The 26,886-nt window shown below is 47.0% G+C and overlaps 1 protein-coding gene across 1 annotated transcript in view; it reads left to right on the forward strand.

The window, feature by feature from the left end:
- Positions 1 to 26,886, forward strand: part of PHC3 (polyhomeotic homolog 3) — a 374,591-nt gene that overhangs the window by 233,760 nt on the left and 113,945 nt on the right. Inside the window, exon 11 of the mRNA XM_069213181.1 lies at positions 14,546 to 14,705. Coding sequence (XP_069069282.1) covers positions 14,546 to 14,705 — 160 coding nt within the window. The remainder of the gene's footprint in view (positions 1 to 14,545; positions 14,706 to 26,886) is intronic.

The raw sequence follows: 26,886 nt of genomic DNA on the forward strand, positions 1-26,886 counted from the left end.
ATTTCTGATGTGAGCTACCTTTGAGCCGTTACACAACTGTTATCTAGAGCTGCTTACCATCAAGACCGCCTTTATAGTGGTGATAATATCTGCCTGGAGAGTTGGTGAGCTCCAAGCTTTGTCATCTAAGCCTCTGTACCTCTCCGTCTTCCCAGACAAGCTTGTTCTTCGCACTAGAGCTGTCACTTCCTTTCATATGGGCCAGTCCATCACCCTTACTACCTTTTATGCTCCAATGCACCCTTCTAAGGAAAAGGAGCGACTACATAGGCAGGACCCAAAAAAAGCATTGTAATTTTACCTTGACTGTACGAAAGAGTCCAGGTAGACAACCAACTCCTCGTGGGGTATGTAGGAGCCAAGAAGGAAAAGGCTGTGCAGAAACAGACCATATCCTAATAGATCATGCTCTGCATTAAAATCTGATATGCACTGACCAAGAAGCAACCCTCCTGAGGGTTTGTGTGCTCATTGCACCAGAGCCAAGGCTGTGACCACTGCGTTAGCTTGTTGAGTTCCGGTCCTGGACATCTGCTAGGCAGCAACATGGGCTTCTCTGCACATGTTCACCAAGCACTACTGCCTGGACAGTCAGGTCCATCTGGATGGACACTCTGCCCTTTTGATCCTGCAGTACTTTCCAGTGTGAAACAGTTTCGCAGAGCTACCTCTGAGAAGGCATTGCTTGAATATCTAGTCTAGGTAAGGAATATGCTGCTACGCATCTCTATTAGGTGAACAGGTTACATACCTTCAGTAATGGCATATCTGGTAGAGACTAGCTGCATATTCCTTACTTACTCATCCATCCTCCATGCTCTGCAAACAGATTTCTAGTGACAAGTCTATTCCCCTTTTAGGGCAATAGTTTTTCACACCACTGGTCAGTGGTTTATTTTGGCTCTGTGCTCCTGGCATAGAAACCGTGCAAAGAAGCTGACGTCAGTGCGCAGGAGTGGGTGACACCAATGACGCCATGCAGAGTGACACAACCCCACCTACCAGCGCACAGGAGTACAGCTCGCGAAAAATTTCTGGATCCAAGTAAGAAATCCGCAGTTAGATAGAGTCTGTACCAGATAAGGCATTACCGAAGGTAAGTAACTTGATAATTAAGAAATACCAAAAGAAGAGCACAGCAACTTACTGATGACATACATTGATTCTGTAGTTGGCTCCTCGATCACTCAGCATGTCTATCTAAGCATCATTGCATAAGCATTAATGTTTATATTTGACTTCAGGGGCAGAGCTAATAATAGAGCACTCTGTCTGAAATAAGGCTGTCTTTCCTTACTGATCCATGGTATGGAGACTAATTTTCCTGCTTGCATCATGAACTGCATCACCCTTGCTATGCCTTGTTTGACTCTCAAAATGAAGCACTCAAATTACGAAAAGCTAACCATGCATTAGCTGTCTGATAGAGACTTCTAGCTGCAGATTCTTTACCTTAGAATATTTTCCAGGCAGCAACAGGGTGGATCCTGAAGCTTTTTCTGAGCAGTGTTGTTGCGCCTTGGTAGGTGGTGGTGGTGGGGTTTGGCTGTGTGTGGCGTCATTGGCGTCATCTGAGCCAGAAGTAACATGTGCAGTCCCTATATAGGCACTACCCCAGTGCACTGACCTCAGTTCCTTCCTTTCCTCATTGATCCGAATAGGGCTCCCCTCAGTCATTTGTTTATTAATTTTTTTTTTATTATTTGCTGATCACTTTAGCAGTGTTCCTCTTTTTCAAACATTTTTGGACTATAAAATGTCTACTGGTTTAAAGCCTTATGGTGCCTGTCATAGGAACATGTCTGTGACAGACCCCTGCTTGGTCTGCCTTTGATGCTTGAAGCCAGACCCTTCGCCAAAGCCTTCCCGGATTGCAAAACCATGCATCCGAAGGCTATCTAAGAGTGAGCCACTAAGCTCCTTGCTGTTTGATATATGAATCTGCACCACTCAGGGGACCCAGTCGCGACCACTCTTGGAGTCGCCATGCCTGTCAGTGGCACCATGCCTAACTTCATCTGGTAAGTCCCACAAAAGGAAGACCAAAAATTCGAAGTGTTCTTCAGCTTCTCTGTGCCGGTCCAAGTCATTGGACGAGTCACGGGAAGGATGTCACAGATGAAGACCCCACAACGTCCCCGTGGATCCTGAGCCTGGATCTGCTTTGCACCTATCCTGTGTTTCTTGTAGCTGGAGCGGCCCCCCCTCAATGAAAATAATTTTTATGAGCTCATGCACCTCATTTTTGGGTGGTCAGACCCTCTGGAGAGCTTTTGGGCCCAATGGGTCAAAGAGGGGCCCAGGTGGCCTTCAGTGAAAGTCATGCCCCTGGGATCCATTCCTGGATCAAGAAAAACCCCATTGATGACTGCACAGCCTCATCTGAGGTTTGTTCCTGGGGTGCTGGTCCTGGTAGCGCTGATCCCATCAGAATTTCTTACTCTGATACAAAGCCATACCAGCATCACTTGATGCCGGAATCGCACCAACTGAACCATATAGTTGGAGGCTGAGCATTATTTCTCAGAAAGGATCCTTGAGGATTATGAACAGAAGAGATCTGAGGATCCCTATATTAACCCTTACCACTCTAGAAGAGACAATGGCCAAGAATAACTGGTTTGAGGAACTGGTTGATGCCAGTGGCCTGGATTCTTCACCGGATACTGTCCTCTCTTCTACTTCAGTGGCTATGGTGGAAGGGTGCTCCTTTGTAGTGGTGGTGTGCAGGGTAGATGAGGTCCTGGACCTTACACTGCCTATGGTGGAAGTCAAGACAAACAACTTGGCTGAGGTGCTTCAACCAGGAGTATCCTCCGACGAACACCTACTCCCTTTCAATCAGTCAATCAAGTAGTATTTGTTTAGCACGACTTGTCATCTGTGAGGGTATCCAGACACTTACTGCAGGTCTCATTAAGGTTCTTGTAAAGCACGGCTAATCACCCGTAAGGGACTCGAGGTGCCAAGGGAGGGTTGTAGAATTCAGTCGAAGAGCCAGGTCTTGAGGTTCTTCTTGAATTGAAGTAGTGAGGATGTTTGCCTGAGGTGCAGCTGGAGACTGTTCCAGGTCGGAGCAGCGAGGTACAAGAAGGATATTCCTCCAGCTGAGTTCCTGCGGATCATTGGGGTTGTGGCGAGGGCCAGTTGGGTGGAGCAGAGGTGTCTGGTGGGCCTGTAGAAGGATAGGTGGTGGCTGAGGTATGATGGTCTAGTGTTCGAAGAGCCAAGTCTTTAACCCCTTTCTGAAGTCTGTCATTGTAGACTAGGTGCGAAGGTGGAGGGTTTCTAGAATTTGGCAGTGAGATTGAAGAAAGAGTGTCCTTCAGTGTGGCAGTGGTATGCGTGGGGAATCTGTGTGAGGATGAGGTGTGTGGTGCCGAGGTTCCTGGAGGGGTGGTGGAAATGTAGCCAGTGGTTCATGTAGGTTGGTCCTTGGTCGTGGAGAGTTCTGTAGGTATGGATCAGGAGCTTGAATATGAGTTTCTTCTGGACTGGGAGTCAGTGGATGCCTTTCAGGTGCTGGGTGATGTGAGCTCTTTTGTGAAGGTTGAGGATCAGTCTGGTGGCTGAATTCTGGATGGACTGGAGTCTTTGCATGATTTCGGTGGAGATGCTTGCTGTAGTCCAGTCGGCTGGTGACCACGTCACTGTCTTCCTGGTGTCTTTGGGGAGCCACTTGAAGATTTTGTGGAGCATGCAGAGCGTGTGGAAGCAGGCTGAGGGTAGAACTTTGACCTGTCATTTCATGGTTTGCGTGCTGTCTAGGATGATGCCAAGGTTGCAGATGTAGTCTTTCGGTGTGGGGGTGTGTTTGAGTTCCGACAGCCACCAGGAGTCATTCCAAAGTGCAGTGTGTTTGCCGGAGATGAGGACTTCCATCTTGTCGGTGTTGAGTTTTAGGCAGTTGTCTCTTATTCATTCTGAAACATCCTTCAAGCAGTTGCGGAAGTTGACCTTTGCTTGCTGCGGTGGGGGTGGGCAGTGGATGATGATAGGACTAACTGCGTTTCATTACCTTAGCAGATGATATTGAAGTTGATGTTTTGTGCTCTGTCGAGCTCTGAGAGTGGAATCATGTAACTGTTGAAGAGTGTGGGGCTGATGGATAAGCCCTGAGGGATGCCGCAGATGATATGCTTGACTTGCGATGTGAAGGGGGGTAGGCGGACTTTCTAGGTGCATCCTGTGAGTGCCTGGTCTGTTGTTCTGATCTGGCTTAGGTGATCGATGAGAGTGTGGAGTGAGACTGTGTTGAAGGTGGCAGAGAGGTTGAGCAGGATAAGTGTGTTTGATTCTCCGGTGTCCAGTAGGGCGCAGATATAGTCGGTTGGCATGATCTGACCTGTCTCTGTGCTGTGATTTGTTCTGAGTTCTGATTAGGAGGGGTCCAGCAAGTTATTACTTTCAAGGTGATCGATGAGTTAATGGCCTTTTTGAGTACCTTGGCGGGGAATGGGATCAGAGAGAGATGGGACAGTAGTTCTGAAGTTTGCTGGGGTCTCCTGAAGGTTGCTTAAGGAGGGGTCTGCCTTCCGCATGATTCCAGGCATGGAGGAAGGTGGCGGTGGTTGGGGATGCATTGGGGATGCATTGATGATGGCAGTGAGTTAGGGGCAGATCTCGTCTATTGCTAGGTTGAAGAGTCGGTGTAGGCAGGGGTCGGTGGATGCTCCTGAGTAGCTGGAGTTCATGAGGGTAGCTGTGTCACGAGTGTTGAGCTGTCTCCATGTGTCGAGCATGAAGTAGGAGGTGGTGGACGGCTGGAGGCTGCAGGGGTTTAAGGGTTGGCCATCAAAGTTCTTGTAGATGGTTGCTATTTTGTGGAAATGGTTGGCTAGGGCGTTGCAGAGTTTTTGCAAGGGGGAATCGCATTTTCCGTGACTGCTGGGCAGGTGAACTCTCTGACTTTGTGGTGAGTTCCTTGGACTGTTTGGAGCTGTTGTCAATGCACTGTGTCTGGGCCTCTCTCTTTTCTGCTTTGATCTGTCAATGCTATTTCTTGAGAGCTGATTTGAGGGTGGCTCTGTTGTTGTGTTTCTTGCTGGTGCACCAACCTCTCTCGAGCTGTTTGCACTGAAGTTTGGATGTGCTGAGTTGGGGGGTGTACCAGTTGATTTGTTTGGAGGGTTTGTGTGTGTTGGCTGATTTGGTGGGGGTGACTTGAAGTACTTGACTGCAAGATATAGGTCTGTGGTTCCTACAGGCTGTGTGCTGTTGAGGGCGTGTCCAGTGTTGGTGCGTCACCTTGGACGAGCTGCGTCAGGTGGTGCTAAGCTGATTGAGGGTGGTGCAGGCGTGTCTAGTGATGATGAAGTGTCCAATGGAGTGGTCCAACCAGGTGAGTTCCGAGGTGTGGCTAAATCGAATTCTGTTGCTGGACATGAAAATGGGGTCAGCGTGTGTCCTGCTTTCTGCGTGGGGTCAGTGACTAGTTGCTTGATGCCAATATTGCCCAGTCTTTCGGGGAGGCCGTCAGAGTTTGTGTTGGTGGGGTCGTCTGTGTGAAAGAGGAGGTCTCCTAGGAAAACATAGTGTTCGGAATCAATGATGAGCTGGGTAGTGAAATTGGAGATGATGTTGCTTTGTCTGGTGCGTGGTCATGGTGGTCTGTAAGCAAGGGTGCTTTTGATAGTGTGTTGTTGTCAGTGCGGAACTGGAAGTTCATGTGTTCCATGATTGGAGTTATTTTGTCGTTGGTGATAGTGCAGGTGATTGTGTCCTTGTGTATAATGACTATGCTGCCTTCATGTCTGTTTGTGCGGTCGCGGTGTTTGTTCTTCTAGCTGCTGGGTGTTTACCGTGGCAATGTCTAGAGTCGATGCTGGAGTGTGCCATGTCTCTGTGATGAAGGTCATGTCAGGGGCAGTGGTGGAGATGGTGTCCCAAATTTCAATGTTTGCAGAGTGATCTGACATTGAACAGGAGGCATCTGAGTTAGTTCGGTGTGGTCTGCGTCGGCATGAGTGTCGGACTATTGGGCGGCATCTTGCGAGGTCCAGAGGAGATGGTCAGTTCTGGCATGAAACTGAAGCGGCAGTGGAGACAGGTGAAGAGACCTGTTGTGGCGGGGCGATGTGAGGCAGCAGTTGTTGGTGCAGCTGGGGTCCAGGGAGCAAAGAATTGTGGCGGAGTACCTGCAGGAGTCCAGAGGGCCAGGGGTCCTGATGCTGGGCGTGATCAGGGCACAGATGGACTTGCCAAAGAGCACCCATGATGCGCTGCAGCGCGCGTTTGCTGTGGTCATGATATAGGTCTTGGAGGGAGCCTGGGCGTCGTGGAGGCAGGAAGTGAGGGGGTGGTATAGCAGCCCTGGAGAACAGGAAACCTGGGCCTTAACTTGCGCTCACAGGAGCTGTCAAAAGAAAATCCTCAAGAAAAGGCAAAAACGGGCTGGCAAAAGGAACCAAGAGGCTGTCAGTGAGGCTGGCAGCAGAGGGGGAGCTAGAGGAACCTGCTCACAGGGGCTGCGCTGCGGCCTCCATGTTATCGGCCTGGGAGCGGGACAGGGGGTGGGAAAGCGTGAGACGCGGGAAAGCATGGGAGACGGGAAAGTGGTCCTGGGGAACAAGAATCTTGGGCCTTAACATGCGCAGGATAGGGCTGTCAAAAGAAAACCCTCAAGAAAAGGCAAAAATCAGCTGACACAAGCAAAAGGAGTCTAGAGGCTGTCAGCAAGGCTGGCACCAGAGGGGGAGCTGGAGTAATCTTTTAATGAATCTCTCACTGATGTCCTGCTCTGGCCTAGGCCAAGGCCTGCACAGGCACTCCTGTGCAAAGAACTATCACCCACCACCATTGCACCACTCCCAGGGACCCAGCCTCCTGTCCAGGCCTCTACTTACAAGTTAGCCCTATCACATTCCCTACCACACCACCAGATAGGGAATCCAAGAGGCTGGACCTTTGGGAGGAGGATTTTCTCTTCCACCAGCCTTGCACTGCTATTTGGGCTGATATTCTCATACCTTATGGGATTCAGTTGCACAAGTGCTGCCTATGGTCTCGGAGGAAGCACGAGACATCCTCTCCCAAGCTATTGCTGATAATGAAGACTAAGCAATCTTCACCACACACACTGGGGACTGGATTCCCTTGCATTTCGGGCAAAGCTTTTACGTTGTCAGTGGTACTCAGACACCACACATGGTTGAGGTCAACTGACTTTTTGGAGGAATGTCCAGGTATCCCTTATAGCCATGCCCTTTAATGAGACTCACCTTTTTGGCGACAAGGGGGATTCGGCACTTGAGTGTTTTCAAGATAGCAGGGCCAAAACAAGGTTGCTGGGGCTCACCATTGCCCAGTGACAGCAGCATTCCACCTACCACTGTTTCCATGGCTACAGTACAGGCTATACCAGACGTGCCCGTTCGTCCCTAGCCATGACAGCCACTAGGCTTCTAAGTCCTTTTGGGCCAGAGATGCACCTACCACAGACATCATTGGAACCAAGGCCAAAGGTCTACCTAGTCTACCACCACCCCCTGGCAGCCGCAGCCTCAAAGCCCCTTTAATAAGTCCTTGCAATATCATGGCCGGCTGGGTGGAGGCAGGATCCAGCAACACTTGCCCCCAATGGCAAAGAGTAACTTTCAATCAAATGGGTGCTTCAGATTGGTCAGTGGTGATATGCTCTATCCTTTAAGGAAACCCTGTTGCCCATTCACCTTCCTCAGATTAGCTGACCGAGGACCCCATTGCATTGTTGCAACAGCTATTCAGGCTCTTTTTGCCAAAGGAACCATTGAGGGGGTGCTGACATCAGAAGTAGGTTGTGGCTGATATTCCCACTACTTTCTGGTACAAAAAAGGAAGGAGGACTTCATCCTATTCTTAATCTGCGCTCTCTCAACTACTTCCTGAAAAAGGAAAAGTTAAAAATGTTCACTCTGGCTTAGGCCCTTACTGTCCTAAATTTAAGACACTGGAAGGTAGGGTTGGACTTGCAAAACCTATATTTTCATATTTCCATCCTGCCTGCCAGCCCACAGGTGTTACCCACAGTTCATGGTGGATCACAAACACTTTCGGTTGGCTGTGCTCTCTTTCAGCCTTCCCAGTGCTCCTCGGGTATTCACGAATGTGATGGTGGTGGTCGCAGCCCATCGGCGGAGGTTGGGTGTTCCAGTCTTCCCCTACCTCGGCGACTGGCTGTTGAAGGCAGGCTCACCCCAGACATTCGCCTTTCAACACTGGGTCCTGAATGAACAAGGGTTGGAGATTTAATTTCTTCAAATTTCTCGGGCTAGGTGTTGTTCAAGTAAAAAAATTTGTGGGCATCGTTTGTCCCTAAAATGTGTTTCTTCCTTTCTTTTGAGGTTTGTATCCTGAATTGCCACAATGCCAATTTTCTCATCTGAGATGTAGTTCCAGATTCTCAATTTCTTATTTGGGTAATTTAGACCCCTAACATTTAGTGTTAAGATTTTAACTGCATGTCATCACCATGCACGCCTGCGGCCTGCCTCAGGATTGCTGCTTGCTTCATGTTAGTTAGGTATCTCTGTGATTGGATATCTAAACTGATAGTATGACCTTTGGCAATAGCAGCAACAATGGAACGACTCCTGGTGGCCATCAGACCTGGGACCCACTCGCACTCCCTCCAACCATGCCAGAAACCTCAGAATCATCATTGACAACAAGCTCACCATGAAATCACAAATCAACACCTGCTCCTCCGCCTGCTTCCTCACTTTGTGCATACTACGCAATATCTTCAAGTGGCTACCCCTGCACATGAGACGAACCATAGCACTGGCCCATATCGCCAGTCAACTGGACTATGGCAATGCCCTCTACGTAGGAATTGTTGCACACCTCCTACAGAGACTTCATACCATACAGAACGCCGCAGCCAAACTCATCCCCTCCTTCCTCGATGAACCCACATCACACTCCACCTCAGACAACTCCACTGGCTCCTCATACAAAAAAGATGCCAGTCCAAGCTACTGACCCACACTCACAAGGCTCTACACAACCAAGGGCCTGCGTACATTAACCACTGCCTGAAATTCCACCAACCGCCAAGAAGACTACGCTCTGCCTCCCTTTCACTTGCTCATAATCCTCACATCTGCAGAAGTGAAGGACGCTCCTTCTCTCACATCGCAGCAAAAACCTGGAACAGCCTTCCCACGTACCTCCAGACCACCGCCTCACTTCGGGAATTCCAAATGGCCCTCAATACCTGGGTGTTCAAATAAGCCTCTGAAACCTACAAACGCCTGGATACTCTGTCGGGTGTTAGCCACACTTTATAATTCCGGATTGATAAATTTATTGCTGATCAGTGTTACCTAGGGGGTTCTACCCTTTACCATGAAATTCATCCAGCTGGGGTTTAACCAACATGGTAATCAAAAACTAATTAGAAAATCCCATCAGAGGTCACTTTTATCACCACTGTTATTTGACACTATCTCCCAGAATCATCAACCTCATCCCTCCCCCTCCAACTCAATATAAAATATGCTGTGAATGTGCCCAAAGTTCTGTGTCCCCTGGCGTATCTCTAGTTTGTAACAATAGTTTGTATCAACCCAGTAGTGGAAAGCTCCACAAAAGACTCAGTGTTTGCATGACTTGGGGGTCTCTCCTTATCTGCCTGGAAGTTCTCAGGCCCATCAGGTATTTACCATCACCAAAACCAGCATGTTCTCTTGTCTCAGGTGGTTAATCAAATCCTCCAGCTTTAGGGTCCTCAATTCTGCTTGTGTCTTCAGAGTGTATAACTGTTCTCTGTGGCTGTTCTCCTTCAAATTGTTGAATAGTCCGTTCAGTTTCAACCACTCTAGTGCCCACTGCATCTACTTCACGGCAGGGAGTACCTATTCTTTCAATTAGATCGCCAACTCCTTTATAAGTCCCTTCTTGAACTCCCACCGTTATCTCTGTCCTGAATGTTACGCATTTTTTATATAGCCCACATCAGCCAATTACTTGGCATCTTAGGATCATGTTTAGGGTTTAATGGATAGGGTACTTAGGGCCAGATGTATGAAACAGTTTTGCATTCGCAAAAGGTGTGAATCGCAAAATTCCACTGTTTGCGAATGAAAAATATCCTTCCGGTATTTATGAAAGGCATTTGCAGTGCAATTTAAGGAATCACTAAAATAGCGATTTTCCTAAATAGGAAATTGCAAATAGGGAATACCTTTTTGCGATTACCTATGCACATGTATCATGCATTTCCTGAACGCGAACTGGGAATTTAGGAAATGCAATAACCACAAATTCAAATTTGGTGGTAACCATCTGCAATTTTTAAAAATGCACTAAAATTCATTTTTAAAAGTGCCATGTAGCACTCCCATGCCCCTAGGGCATGTGCGCGCTTTACATGTGCACAATTTCTTTTGTGGGGGGTGCATCAAAGGGGGCCTTAGGCCCCTAGCGCCTTTGGATTTGCATTACCTGAGTTGCAAATTCCTGACAGGAATTTGCAAATTAGGAAATGCAAAACCATTTGCACCTATGGACCTCCAGGTCCGTAGGGATGAATGAAGTCTAATTCCCTAATAGCGATTCCCTAATAGCAATTGCGAATTTTAAGAAATCGCTATTAGGGATTCGCTATTTTCTTACATCCCATTTTGCATTTATCAAATAGCGATTTCTTAAAATTTGTTATTTAAGAAATGCAAAACGGGTCTTTGATACATCTGGCCCTTAGTCACCAACAAAGTACCTTTTCCCCCAAAGCCATGGTCCACCTGCCTCATTTACATACTAGTGCACTTGAAGTATTCCATCCATGGAGCCTCCATTAGATCAGTTGACTCAATAATTTCTTCAAATGGATTTGGAGCTTTCTGAGGAAGGACATTTCCCGCCTTCCCTATTTAGGGTGGACGGTGTAATGTGTTTTCTTCTTATCCAGCATCACCAGGAAAATTCCTGCTGTGCTGGACAAGAGAAAAACAAGGGCGTGGGGGGTCATTAGTTTGTTTTTTGAAACATAAATACGTGGTTTGGTGGCCGCTGCCACCGAAACTTAAAACATTGAAATTAACTATCGTAATAGCAGTTCCCTTCAGTGTACAGAGATGACCACTGGGCCAGCAATCAGCTGTAAATTTGGTGGGTGGTAGTCCATCAGGCTTGCAGGAATAATAGCCTCTGCTACACCGCCAGGTTGTACTCCACACTCCAAATTCTAAATCAGTATTGGTTTTGTCCGAGGAGAGGGGGTGCTACTTGGCCGATATATGCAAATTTGTCATTACCCAAAAAGCGTATTGATTAATTGCATTGTCCAGCTCACACCACTTCTGAACAATATTCTTCCAACTGTACCCGATTAATTAAGCCAAATGTGTTACAGTTTAGTGGATAAATGTGTTTTTTTACGTTTGAAAAATCTTTTATAGCTATGAACAGAAGGATCATAATCAAGGATGTTAGACGCTGCAGTAGAGGGTAGGAACGTGTAGCAGGAGTGATTTATGAGCAAGAGTGATTTATGGTAAGCCTCAGAAGGTTTACAGATTATCTATTATTTTTCCTCGAGAACTTCAGCACTGGTAAAAATTGTGTGTTGCAGTTTAACGGTGTGTTTGTGTTCAGGGAAGGCTCAATATTCCTGGTCAGGCAGCCTTTTGGAAATGTGTTGAGCTGGGAGGTAATATTATTTTGCGTGTCCTGTGAATAGCAGTGTGCTACTCCTGGTATTGTGCCTGAAAGACTGTGTATAAATAATATAACAGAAAGATTTTTGCTCCCTCCAGGGGAAAAATACTAATTAAATTCCACGACAATGGTTGTACCATAAAGAACTTTCTGTACTGTTGAAGTTATTAAATAATATATCACATTTATTGAAAACTTATATTCCACAAATTAAAGGAAAGACTGTGCGGCCTTTATCCGGTTTGGAGCAAATCTTCCTTATATGTATAGTTGATGAGTCTTAGTAAATAGGATGACCTATGTGGGCACCATTGAGGTTCATGCATTATGACCAGTGATGCCCCATCCGTTCCACTTCTTTGTTACGCCGCTTGCATACAGCCAGTTAGCACATTTTAGTGTGTCCATAGAGTATTCTCTATGGCAGGTCGCTGGATTGCAAGAGGTTTGAGCTGTAATCATACTTGCATTGCTTTTCATTATCATTAGAGATATATTTATAGCCACTGGCCGGTGGATGATCTGGACTCAGGTGACTGCTCAGTTATAATCAGAAGTACATTGTGAAGAAAACATTCTTTTTTATATACAAAAGTCTTTCCATTTTGTACAAAATGAAAATATTAAATCACATTTATTTCAGGGTTTATATTTTGTACAGTATTAGCCCAGCTAGATTAGGGGCTAGTGTCAAAGAATTCTAAAGTATGTCGCACCATTTGCAACCTGCTGATAGAGCGGAAGAAAAGTTGCTTCTCTCCTTTTATCACGTGTAAAGGTTTGTTTGAAGCCGTGCAGCAACGAGTTTCCGGAAACCTCTAATGGGAGTGTATTTCAGCAATTAACTTCTGATATTGCAAATTATTTGCTTAAAGGGTACTAATTCACTCAGTATTAAACAGAGCTCCCCTGGGCTTTCATTCTCAGTTTTTGAGGACAAAATAGTTTAATTAAGCAGATGGTTTCTTTTTGTTAATTACTTGTGTTGCATTTCTCTTAGCTTTCTCAGTTTTTTCATAGCTTTCTCAGTCATTCGGTTGTGTGCAATACCTCCTGTGAAATTAAGTAGTCTTCGTTAAAAGTCCAAACCTTGGTTAGCATTTGTGTCTGCTTTCTGAAAAATCGTTACATCTTCTGCAGCTACTTGTTAAATTTGAGCTTTTTGCCTTTGCTTCACACAAGAGTTGAGTGAAACCTGTTAGTGAAGCTTATTACGCTGTTTTATCCGTATAATATCACCCCCATGTATTTAACCATCACACCTGTCTAGAGATTTGCAGTAGTGAACTCCATAGAAAGAATTAGGAGTGGAGAGCACATGGAATAGCTACAAACGTGTGAATTTGTTGACATTTATCAACTCCAATTTGACTTGTTCCCACCCTGGAGGTGGTTACAATTCCCCTAAAGGGAAAGGCTGAAGTAAGTCTCCCCAGGGTGGGAATCAGGCTGTAGTTCACTACGGCCGGTCCTCATTGGGGAAATGGGACCCCAGTGAATGTGTCACATGATATTCCCAGTGGAAAGCCTGGAAACTCGTACCTGGCATATTTCTCAAGGCGTACTATTGGGAATGTTCGAGAATTCCCACAAGCAGCGGGTCTGCATCCATTAGTGCGCGTACTAACATAGTTGCATACATACTACTTTTTCACTAATCCAGCCGTTAGCCTTTTTTGAGAGACTGCCCGCATGCTATATTTTAACAAGAGTTGTGTACTCTTACCTTAAAAGGATTACGGGCCACATTCTAAGTGGTATGCGCAAACTGCATTTGTAATGCAATAGCCGCTAGATCCAAAGCCTGAGAAGAACTGATAAACTGACCACAATAATCCCAGAGGGCAGCGTAACAGCACCACAGTAATGTGTATATGTTGTTTATTCCTTCTTTAGCCATCGTTTTCCCTTGCTGATTTTGCCAGGTAAAATCTGCATTAAGAAGGGAGCACTTAAAAGGGATTTCCCCCACAAAATTAATAATATTTTTCGGGGGAAGACTCGTGCTAACGAGTATCTAAGCTTTTCATGAAGTTCTCGAAGTTTTGGGTTCACTGTGGAGTTTTGTGAGTATGAATTTGGTGTTTCTATTTAGGTTTGACATTGTGGAATTGTATCTGTTCTGTATAAATGTGGTATTTCTATCAAGAATATATTTTTTAATTTAAAGGTAATTGGAGAGGTGAATTAGTTCATTGCTGAGGAGATAGTTCGCCTGAAAGTACTAGAGCTCACGCTTCCAGGCCGCACTTCTTTCACTAGGAATATCTTGTTTCCGGACATCTGAAAAGATGCTCCTAGGCTTCGCTGTATACAATGACCAGGCAATAAATTGTGGATTCCTACACAAGGAAAGGCTCCAGGTATAGTAAAGCTACTATGCAAAATAGTGTTTGGTTTTCCAGCTTATATTGCACCATTTTTTTAGATGTATTTCACTTCCACGGTAGTTATTCAAGAAGTTAGAACGAATCAAAGATTTAATCAGTACAGGATTGAAGTCAAAGAGGCTGAATATGAACCCAAAGAATATGACTTGTTAGTGACGGCTGGGAAATAGTGTTCTGGTCCAAACTAGAGGTGAATGAAATGTGATGTCAACTTATTGTTTTTTTTTAAACGTTACTGTTGTCCAATCGTGGGTAAACGCTATTCACAAATGCTGCGGTCAATTGGCAACAGAACTCCAAGGCATTTGAAGTTTTTCTAGTTTCTTATGTTTTGCCAGCAAGCCAGGAGAAAATACAGTTAGAAGATTGACATTTGTTTCCACCAAAATGTTGAATCTAGGTCTTCGAAATTAAGAGGAAAATACAAAGAAGTTAGGTTTTATGGTTTGGTTTTATATTATACCATGCTTTGTGTTAACTTTCTGTTTATTTTACTTTTTTATTTGTCACTAAAGGTGAACACATCCTCACTTCTGGTTAAAGAACCTGAAAAAGTAAGGCCACTGCCCGAAGAGCAAATAATGGGTATCACTCCAGCGGCGTCAGAGCAGCAGGACGGTGTTAAACATCCAGAAATCTCAACAGACACTGACATGGAGGACACAGTTGCAGATGGTGGGTAGATTTCTGGAATGGAATCAAAGACTTTGATTAATCATCTCTGTTGTGATATTTTGGCTGTTACTTCTTGAATTAGTCTCTAGCGTTTCTATCACTTTGTGGTTCTGTACTAAAATGGATTGTTTTTTGGGGATTGTGTAAGTCCTAACCAAGTAACTGGTTTCAAACAACTGTCAAGTTAAAACGCACAGTTTCAATACTTTAAACCAGGTCTCAGCGCCTGATGGCTATTGCACAGAGCAGACAGGCTTAATTTAGGAAAATGTACAACGTATTTAGCAACACTAAAACAGTCAAAACCTCAAACCACAGCACTATAATATGCCCCACAACAATTTATATAAATGAATAAGAATAACCCCAAAAAGCCTACATTTCAATAGGAGGGACTAGGTATAAGAATTTTTCAAGTTTGAAGGCAAAAAGTGCTAAGTAAGAGTATAGCGCCAATCAGAAATTCTTGTCTGCGGTTGACTGGGATGTAGGTGCACTATTTGGCAACCATGATGGAGCGCAGGTCAGATACATCAAGCGGTCTGTTCTGGTCAGAGGTTTTGCGTTCTGAATTAATATTTTTTGTGGAAGTGGAATTCTTCTCTGGGGCAAGGCTGTAGGCCTGCACTTCTCAAACCTTTTAAAACCATGACCTAATTTTTAAAACGACAAACGTTTGACACCCACTTACCTCTAATGGATATAAGAAGGGTTGATTTAAAAAAATAACTAATGCATCGTATGTTAGTGCATTGGCATTTACAGCAGCACATTTTCCATTGAAATAGCCACTAACTTTGCCCAGACATAACATTTTACTGATTAAACTATATAACATGCAGCACTCAAATGATATTGTGTGGATATGTGATTTCAATGAATATTTATCATTGGCTCATCATCAACTAAGGTGACTTTATTTGATTGGATCCTATTTAAATCTCTGTTTCAGCACACTTCAGAATTACAAACAAAATTTTCTTAATTTTTGCCTCCAGACTGTTGAATGCATACAGTTAATTTACTGGTATTTAGAAGTTGTGTATTGCAGAAAAACCCCAACATCATTAGATTGTCACATAATTCAATTCAAAACTCCAATCACTTTTTAGTCAATGAAAGCATTGTAAACACTAATTCCAAGTTAAAAGAATAAGCAGCAACTTGTCAGAAGGCACAGCCTGACATTTGACCCCTGCTGTTGATGCGCTGCAAATGTGACAAGAAAAACACAGAATTTTAAGAAGGCATCTTTGTTTATTGCTTGAACTTTCCCGACCCACCAAAAACCAGCTTACGACCCACAGTTTGGGAAACAATGCTGTAGGCTGTATCTGGTGAAGTTCCTTAGAATTTGGTTATCCTTTGGACGAGGTAATGCTGAAGACATTGGCTTTGGGTGTGAAAACTCAATTTCTTTGCCCGCTGAAATCCTCTATTCAGGCAGATACTTTTCGTGCCTTCGTCTGGTCATGATTTCTTCTTTGGAACTTGGTTTATTTTTTTGGAACTGATAATCTTCCAGCTGGGCAGTCCTGAAGTTGTATTTAACTGAGTCTTTCTGAAGTCAAATACATTTTCACGAGGTTCTGCTGAACCTCTGGAAGTCTTAGAGTTCCAAAACTTTTCAGACTTTCTGGGGTAGTTCATTTAAGCTGCTTCTAAGCCTCTGAGGACAGCACATATGGGGAAGGACACATTACATCAGAGGCCACTAGCAAGATCTAATCCAGTCCCAGTTGTAACCGTTCAACTGATAACTACAGAGGAAAAAGCCTTTTGCAACTTATGTTCCTGTAGCCCCACTGGAGGTCAGCCAAATGGCCCTTGGAATCCACTTCTTATTCTTCAGTATAAGTGGAAGCCGGGTCAGCCCTTCGTGTCTCCACACAGTTTTACATGTAGGAGGTTCAATCTCTTCTGTTCTGCCACAGGTCCAGAAGTGTTCCGAGGGGCTGTGTTGCAGGAGCTACCTTTGCTCAATTCACTGGCAAGTTGGTAGGGTTGACTCCAGTACATTCTCTGACCAATAGGCAAAACGTTTCCAATGGAAAACATTCACATTTGCAGTATATTATGTTTGTCTCTTTGCAAACTATCCCACAGTACTCCATTCCTTGTAAAATCTAAATAGGTCAAATCTTTCTGCCCATGGAAAGGAACGTGTAGGTCACCATGGTGTATGTTTAAGGTAATTAGTAGTCCCTTCTCACACAGCCACTCCAAACTGGTTCTGGGGTCAGCTCCCTCCTCTAGTGAAACTAAATCCAGGAGGCTGAACTGTATTTTGGGATCACAGTGTCTCTCTTCTGGACTTCCCTTAGCACTAAAAGTATAGTAGTAGAGGTTTATTTGGTCTTAAGTTAGTAGAGATCCCAGACACACTTATATTACCCTGCTTGGTCACATTCCTCCTACAAGCCATCTTGCCAGGCCCAAGCCATTCTGTCTGAGAGCAATTTTGATACTTCATCAACGCAGCACTGCCAGGGCAGATTCAGGCTGGCAGATGCTAATTAGCTTGTAGGGGCTTCAGGCAGGGAAAGTATAACCTTTTCAAAGTTATTTTTCCTAACATTTAACTTCAACATTCAGTTAAGTTTTTAATAAATATTTAAAACAGTAGTTGAACCATATTTGTGTTTATTCCAAACCACATCTATGAAATTAATAAATCAGCTGCTCTTTAGTGTTTTCTTGATAGAAACATCTGCAGTTATAACAGCAAAAATAGCTTTGGAGGGGTTAGTCACTTTAGGAACATGCAAGCATTAGATTCTTACATGTAGCACGTTTAAATACCAGGCACCCTAGCGTATGACCTGCAAGGCCTACTTAGGGGTGACTTACTTAATATACATAACATTTAAAAGGAGGATTTCCCTGCCATCTGTAGGTTTATTTTGACCTTTCTTAATGCAGGTTTAAAATCTGCAGGACTCATGGGCATGGCATCGGCAGCTAAGATAGAGGTCTCAGCTTGAAACCGCTCCCACCTCTTTCGCCATGTGCCACAATTCTGCCCAAGAAGGATGCTTGTGCCACTCTGCTGCTCTCCACTGGGTCCAAGCCGAGGTTCCTGCTGGAGCGGGAGAGTCGAAACTGCTGAGGCGGCGAGGACGTTGCTTTGCCCAGGTCCTCTGGCATTCAATGCAGGTATTGCACGATCAGTAAGCCCGGGAGAGGCAAGAGGGGTGTGGTCGCTGTGCTACTGGAATGCTGCTGCCTTGTGGAGGCCCGGGGGCCGCTTGCCTTCATGCGAGCTCCAGTAAGACTGGCACAGCTATTCTGGCCCACATAGGTGGCACGCAGCTGCAACCTGGCCACCCACAATCCCAGGCCAGGACTGCTTCTGCATGCAGTACAGGGCCCATGCTCACATGCGGAGCCCTCGGGAAACCTTAGCCGGCCCTGGGGGATCTTTAAACTGTTGTTGAAGCTGTGAAGGGGGTAACACCTCCCCACCACCACCGCAATACTGCTGTCTGTGAGCTGAAGGATCCTCCCCCCAAATCTTGGACTTTTGGCCTGCCTGCAACAGCATCATGATCCCTGTGGCAGGGGTTCTGTGGGTTGTTCTGCTGCTGCCCTGGGACTGGGGCGAATGACGTGTTGTTCCTAGCTGCCCTGCACTGGCCCCTGCTGAGGCAGTCCCTGAGGTCTTCCCATACCTTGGGGGATCCATCACACATCTGCCCTGCACCAGCCTCTCCAGAGGAGTGACTGCAGCCCAGTGAATTCACCCGATGCGGAGGGCCTTCTCTTGGTTGGGTTATGTGGGGGGCCCCCTGGGTCGTGGCATCTCTGACCCTGAATCTTTTGCACAGCAGTGGAACAAACTCCCTAGCGGGAGGCCCCGCCTCACCTGGTTGGACACCCCAGGTGAGCGATCCTGCTTGAAGCTGCCTCGCTCCTAGAAATGACCTGGCTGCTAATGCTGCTGAAGGGCAAGCAGGCCAGAAGGAGACACCCTGCACCTCATCCTCAATACGCACATGGCAAATCACCACAAACTCCGCTACCTGCCACACCCTGGCTGCTCGTGCTGCCTAATATAAGCAGGCTTGGTGAAAACTTTCTCTTTTCCACTGCCGTCTGATCTTGGATCCATGTTGCCACCCTGGGCAAGGATGGAGCCGCACCGTCTGCCCCGGCACAGACTAAAATGAACTGCTTTACTACAATGTCGATGGGGACTAGGAGTCTGCGGGGGGCCTTCTGAGACAGCTGACTTTCTGGGACACACCCAGCCTGATGTAGCCACCATTTCTAAGGCCATACAAGGCTTGAAAATGGCCCTGGAGAATATGGTATGCAAAGACCAGATGGATGTGGCACTCCTACTCCAAGATCTCCGAAATGTTGTCACCCGAGTCAATAAGGCTGAGCACGCAAGGTGGCTTGCATAGAAGACAATATTTCAATCTTGAAACAACAGGTAATCAGACTTGTGGCCTTGATGGCTACCTTGAAAGAGAGGGCAGGGGATGCCGAGAACTGCTCCCGCAATAACCTGTGGATAGTGGGATTCCCGGAGGGCTCGGAAACACCTGATGCTGCAGAATTCCTGGAGGACTGGGTTTGATCCAGGATCCCTGAGTCTGCTCTCTCACCTTCGTTCGTAGTGGAACGGGCCCATAGATTCCAGACCCAGCCCCCCACCCCTTCCATGGGCTCTGGGGTGCCCCCTGATTGCCAGGATCCTTAATTTTCATAACAGGGATGCGATCCTCAAAGATGCCTGTGGGCACTCTGAGCTTTGCTTTCAGAATGCACTCATCATGCTATATCCTGCATATATGAGTGCCATCCAACGGCGGCGCCGCTCCTTCTCAGAGGTCAAGCAAAAACTCTGGGCTCGAAACCCCCAATACATGCTCCTCTTCCTGGCAAAACTCAAAGTCCATTTAAAATCTAAATCATTCTTTTTCAAGTCCCCTGAGCAGGCCTGGGAGTGGGTTGAGGAGAGACTTACGCACCTGGACTCTGGTAGGGAACTGTGTTGGGGCACTGCTGTTTGCCTGAAGCCCCAGAAGAAGCTGTGGATATGTTCCTACAAACATTGTAGCTGCAATGATGGCCAGAGGGATTCCTCGGACGCTGAGCCCCCCCACACTCAAGATGGCGGGGACACATGGATGACCGAGTGAGACCTTGCCAACGCGGACCCCTGAGGGAGAGACTTCCCAACCTGACCTCGGCTAGGCATGTTTCCCCAATCCAGAGGGCTATAGAGTTGGTGGCTATACCCCACAGAGTCTGATCCTGCTTCTTGGTAACTGTATGTTGTGCTTATCCAAACTTTCCCCAGTGCAGTGTTCTACTTGAAGGGGGTCCATTTGGCACCCTGTGCTCACTGTATGCCATCCTCTTTGTTTTCTTTTTCATCCCTTTTTGTTTTCTCTACCTCCGTTGAGGTTTAGTTTGAGTGACAGATAATTTAGGGGTGGAAGCATAGGGAAGGTGAAGTTGAGGGGAATTTTGTAAATGGGATGCTGTATTGGTTTTTGTTTTGTTTGTGTTACATCTATCATAGGTCCTTTCAGCACCTACACCACATCACACAGATGACCTGTCAAACATCACCCTGCCGCCCCCTCAAAAGTTACGCTCCAAACTGGATTTCACCTTGATACCGTTCTGCATTGCCACTGGTGCTTGCCATGCCCTCATTTAAAATGATGTCCTGGAATGTGATTGGCCTCCTGGACCTCATCAAGCATACTGCTGTCCTGAGCTTTAGCAAATGCTTCCAGCGCACAGTTCTCATGCTTCCAAAAACTCACTTGCTGGGAACCCAATTTTCCTTCCTTCGAAGATGAGGGTATGGTAGTGTACCACCCGGGGTTTTAACTGTGGCTCCTGAGGACTGGGCATCCGGCTACTCCGAGGATTTCCTTTCACTGTTTGCAACTCTCACATAGAACCTCAACAGTGCTGCGTGGCAGTGGAGGCCCTACTTGAAGGCTGCCACAATAACTTCCTCTCAGTCTACTTACCCAACTAAACACCCACAGAAACTCTCTCTTTGCTGATCACCTTGCTTGCAAATCTGCCAGTAGGCATCTTGGTGGCAATTTCAATGCAGTGCCAAACCCTGACCTGGATGCCTCTGGTCCCCTTAATCAGGGCGCATTTCCTGAGAACGCCAGCTCTCCTTCTGAATGGACACGCTGAGGCTCTGCGATGTATGTATAATTTGGCACCCCCACAGCTGGTATACAGCCACACCTCCGCAGCACACAACTGAATCTCGTATTGACCTTTTCTTGCTACTGTCGCATGTCAGGTGGACTGTGTGGTGTCCTCCCGAGGAGAATATCAGACCATGGCCCATTATCATGATATTTGGTGCTGCTGACCTGGCCTAGAGGCTAATCTGACATCTCATCTCCTTTGGAGCCATTCCTTCTAGACTTCAAAAAGGCATTCAATACATTGGCCTGGTCTTTCTCAAGGCTGTCCTTGAACATGCTGGTCTGGGGTAGTACATGAGGTGCCCATGAGTACATCAGTGCCCTCTGTCACCAACCCTTTACACAGGTCAGGATCAATGTTTTACTTTTGGAGCACTTCCCTATCTGGAGGGGCACTAGTCAGGGCTGTCCCCTGTTGCCACAGCTATTTGTCCTCACGATTGAACCCCTGATGTCACTCATTCGCTGCAATGCTCAGCTCAGGGGGTGGTCGTGGAATGAAGGGCCAGAGGAGTCTCCAAGCAGACAATGTCCTATTGTTTTTGGCCGACCCCCAAACCTCAGAACCCTGATGTCTCCAAACCCTCACATTATTTGGCGAGGCCTCTGACCTCCAGGCAAATGCATCCAAATCTCTACTTGTCCCGATCAGAGGTGATGCTAGCGCCCCTTTATGGTAGTCCAATATCCCGGTGAGGTGCCTCTACTTCAAGTACCGGGGGTTTCACATTTCCCTGCTCCCCGACCTCCCAAGGCACCTTAATTTGACCACACTGGTGTCCAAAATAAGTGACATCCAGAAGTGGTTGCACCTTCCCCTACCTGTGATCAGGCCTATGACCCTCTTCAAAATGATGACTCTCCCTTGCTTCTAATACATATTTCGGCATTTTCCCCTACCAATTCGTCCTTGCTGGTTTCACGCACTCAACTCTCTGCTTCTTTCTTTGGTCGGGTGCCCACTCCCGAATTGCTTTTCTCAAAGGTGGACAATCTCCATAGATGGTGGGCTGGGAATGGTAGACCTCCGATGTTTTTATGTGGCCTCCCAACTAATAGTTGTAAACTACTGTCTTAGTGGCAGGTGGGATGATCCATCATCTTTGGGATTCTACTGCATCCTCAGTGGGATGTACGGTGCTCCAGTACCTGCCTGACATCACTCAGGTGATCTTCCTTTGCTGAAGGTCTGCGCTGCAATTCTTGGGCTGGAACAGTAAATTGATGAGGATACCTCCCTCCCCCAATGGAGGGGTCACTGGCTCCACCACTCAGCCAACTTAGAGGGCTTCCACAAAAAGGACACAATTGTCATTACTGTCCTTGGGGATGTCTAAGCGGGGAAACATATCTTTTCCTTTAGAGAGCTACAGGACAGTTACAACCTTAATCAATATGCAGTTCCACAAATATTTGCAACTACACCACGTACTTCTAGCCAACATCACACCCGACACAGAGGTCCTGGAATTTAGACCCCTGAAAGCCATGCTGCTGTCAGATTGCATTGGTAAAGGTGCAGTCTCTCTGACCTATTGATCGCTCATAGCAAATACCGTAAACGGTTTTGACACACTTAGACTCTGCTGGGAGAGCTGGATTGGTGAGCTAGATGAGGCAAATTGGCGAGATACCAGGTTGGCCCCACGCATTCTGGCTGTTGCCACACACCTCCGATTCAATTAAATTACCTACACATGACATACCTCACACCTTTACGCTTATACCATGCCAGCAGGGTTCCCCAACCTGCCTGCTTCCACTGTCCGAGACTCCAGCTGATTTCTACCATGTAGTCTGGGCTTTCCTGGTTATCTCCATGTTTTGGGAGCAAATACACGAGGAACCTTCAAGGGCCCTGGTGCAAGACCATGAGCTGTCCCTCAGGGTGGCCCTGCTGGGTGTGGTCGATGAGTTTTAAGGCTCTCTGGACAACCATAAACATATGGTGTTACCTGATTAGTTGCTATGCGGGACATTACTTGGAGATGGAACTACCCCCCCCCCCCCCCCCCCCGCCAGCGCCCCACCACTGACGAAATGGAGAACAGGAGTGGACTGGTGCACCCACCTTGAAAAATCCATTTATAAGGCACAAGGCTGCCCACTATAGCACAAAAAGATGTGGGGGGCTTACTATGGTTTGGACATGTAATTTGTCAGGTGTTGACTAAAGTGAGAAAGTTAATTGTGGCTGTACTTTTATTTTACGTTGTGGATTTAAAAAACTAATAAATTATTTTTATAAGAAAAAGCTGCAGTACTCAGGGTACACATGTAGGCCTGATGCCATGCTTTCTTTGCCAGCCTAGGGAATGGCACTATAGGTGCTGCAGTCCACATTTCACATTTAACTTTCTATCTCAGTGGTGTATTTTCTTACTGTGTACACTAGGACCTTACTAGAAAGTTAAATAGGCCACTTGTACCATGTTTTAGAGGACAGAGCATCCCAATGGGTGGATTTAAAAAAACAGCAGCATCTGTCCACCACAGTTGGTAGCGACCATGCCAAAAGAGGCACATTCTCAGAGAATCTTATAACATGAGGCGAGTGTACAAAGAAAAAATTTGAATTCATTTTAGCACTTTCGTTAAATTATGAGTTCACAGTGTAGTGTCTAGAATTGTCATCTAAAGCATGGTGGGTTAATTTATCAAAAAACTAAATGTTATGAATTCATTTTTTTTGTTTGGCTACAGACATCTTTAGCTTTTTCGAGAGCTTATGATGTAACAAGAAAAAGTCCAAGCACACAGTATGCAGAGAGGGTCTATGTGTCAGCCCTTTAATTGATGAACCATTTTACAAAAGCCCTTGTTTTGATTCACCAGTAAGCCTGTTAGGCCACCTAATGAGCTCTTCCATCGTGATGCCTGGACAGTGAAGTGGTTATTATTAGCATGTATGTTTCCTACCCTTTGCTGCAGAAGAAATCACCCTGCACAGGTTCTTCCCCCAGTGCTCTGCGCTGTTGTACCCCACAAACAGTAAAAATGCATAGACTACTGGAGATTTGTACATTCTCCAGTCTATGACTTCCACCCCAGATGCTGGCAAAGTGTTTGACTCTCACCTCACCAGATTAGCAGGGACAGGGCCCACTGTGTGCAGTGTTTTTTAGAAAACCCTCCTGCAATTGTAGTCTCATAGAATAATATTGCCCTTAATTTGGGCCCACAGCTGTTTCTGTGTTGTCCTTGCAGAAGGATGTCCTAACTATTCATGAACTGTGTTGTTCCCTCTTTCTTACCCTTTGACTGTCTGCCATACTCTGAGCACCATCTTCCACAGCTTCTGTGAAATCTCTGACCTGCCTGTGCCTTCTTTAACTGCCTGTCACCCAAGCTACAGGCAAAGCGATGTGCTCCTTGCTCATCTATTTTGAGGACCCCCTGGCACTCACTTATGTGTGGTTACCTATTTGGAAAACCTCCAGAAATTGTAGTTTCACTACTTAAAATTGCTTGTACGGACAAGCATTTTGTTGCCAAAAGGTCCTCCTCAACCCACCTGTTGTGACCTCTACTCTCCCTGAATCCACTCCCCTACTCTTGGCCTTTCTCACAGAGGCTGAGCAACATTTTCCAGCATGTTAGCAAGGTAAGAGGCACACCTATACCTACAATCCCTTTGTTCCACCTGAACCACTGACAGCTGACCTCTCCTAACTTGGCAGGTCAGCATGCACATTGCTGTTTGTGTGATGTGACTTATTTGGAAAGTCCTTCAGAAGGAATGTGCCTGCCTTTTGGGTCCACAACTGTTTGTGAATTTGCTGGTTAAAGGCACTCTCCTGCTGTCCAGACATTACCTCTTCATTACTCTTACTCCTACCGCCCTCAACCCTCGTCTTTCCCTCATAAGTTTGGTGGTATCTTTGAGGAACCAGGAAAGATTAGACCCCCACCCGGGGTCTCCTTCCCAGCGGTGGAGGGACACCCTTTATGTCCTCAGGGGCAGTTTAGCAGAGAGTTCACAAATCAGACGAAGTCACCAACTGGAGGAATAAAGAGAAGTTTATTACATGGATTATAGCTCGAGCTAATACAGAGTCCCAGGACAGTCAAATGACTATCCTATGGAGGCTGCCCCTTCACTCTGGGGCACCCAACCTTATATACACACAAAACTGCTTAGTCAGAGGACAACTCCACCCCTATCGTATTCAAGGTCCTCTGCGGTCTTCAGAATATTTCAGGGATACACGTGTGGTGGGAGAAGGTACAGATGCAGCTGGCAGGAGGTGGCAGCGACCTGTACAAACTTGTTCTGATGGATACAACTACCTGTGGATTCCTCACCTCATGAATACTCCCATGGCGCCAGCATTCTACGGAAATCTTCTTACTAGTCTCTGCACGTCGACGAGGACGTCACTGTCTCGCACCAACGCCGTCTGACGTCATACAGGCAATAAGAGGTCCTCGACGACGTGCGGACGTCAGTTCCCTTTTTTCCGTGCATTCGAAACGGTTATCTTCGAGGGAGCAACTGTTACTCTTGCGGTTACAGTGTATATCTTGCTGCGTACTCTTTCTCTGTGGAAATAATGTCGCAGAGAAAGTCTGGATTTAAGCCTTGTCGTGAGTGCGGAGGCAAGATGTCGGTGACGGATCCTCATTCCGATTGCCTTTGGTGTTTGAGCTCCGACCACGACGTCTCGACTTGTGATTCATGTCAGCACATGAATCCGAAGGCCCTTAAAGAACGTGAGGCGAAGCTGTTTATGGCCAAGTCAAAGGAGAAGCATCACAAGAAGTCTTCTCCAAGACATCGGCGTCATCGAGACTCCCGGCGCCGTAGAGAATCTCGGCGTCATTCAAGGGAGGCTCGTTCCAGGTCTCCGGATCGGCGCCGAAAGACATGGGAGATCAGCCCCACGGTGACGCCGCATCCTTCGACGCCGTTGCCCTCTCCGGCGTCACCAACTTCGCCTGGACAGGCGTCGGTGATTGAGGTATTGGAGCCTCAAGTGTTTTCTCCGGCGCAGACGCCGAGGCCGGTGTCGGGGTCGCCTCCGAGACAGGCACCCCAGTATCCGGCTTTTCCCACCCCTGGAGCCGATAGTTCCGCATTCTTGAATGCGATGTATGCCATCTTCCAACAGATGGCTCCAGGGGGTGCTCCGGCTGGGCCTTTGGCCTTTTCTTTGGGTGATCCTGCGCCTCTTCGGCCGGCACCCTTTATGCCCTTTCTCCCGTTTGGGAACGTGGGCTCGGCGCCAGTGTCGGCGCCGGTGGCCGCTCCGGTGTCTTCGGAGGGATTGGCCCCAGGGATTTCCATCCCGTCGACGTCGAGATTTCGGCCTGTGACTCCGGTGGGTCCATCTGTTTCAGCTGCTCTTCAGTCGGCGCCGAAGTTACCCGTGGCGCCGGATGCGGCGTCGGTGGCTTCGGAAGATCGGCGCCGATCTCCGACTTCGGCGGAGGCATTGTCGACTCCGCGGATTGAGCAACGACTGCATTCAAGGAGGCGTGCTCTCCGGGTACTAGAAGAGCAGGAGTACCAACGAGCCCTAGAGGAAGGAGAGCTAGAGGACTCGGGTGATGGGCTGCGTGGACTGGAGTCGGCCAGTGGGCTGGACACTTCCCCTGAGTGGGACCTTTCGTCCCCGGGGGAATATACTGAGGAAGCTGCTTCCTTTCATACAGTGGTACGGAAGGCAGCTAGTTTTTTGGACCTGCCTTTGCCGGTGGTGGAGGCGAAACAAAACCTTTTGACGGAGGTGTTGCATCCGGCCTCAGCCGCGGCGGAGCCTCTGTTACCTTTTAATGACGCTCTGCTGGATCTGGTTTTAGAGGTGTGGAAGAGGCCGGCATCTTCCCCAGCAGTTCACAGAGCCGTGGCCAGGAGGTATCGGACGGCTCCAACTGATCCTGGTTTCCTATCTAGGCACCCTACGCCGGAGAGCTTGGTAGTGCAGGCCTCCTGTTCGTCCAAGTCAGCGCCTGGTTCTTTCCCGACGGTGCCTGGGGACAGA

The sequence above is a fragment of the Pleurodeles waltl genome, chromosome 11, assembly GCF_031143425.1.
Source record: "Pleurodeles waltl isolate 20211129_DDA chromosome 11, aPleWal1.hap1.20221129, whole genome shotgun sequence".
NCBI classification, from domain to species: Eukaryota; Metazoa; Chordata; class Amphibia; order Caudata; family Salamandridae; genus Pleurodeles; species Pleurodeles waltl.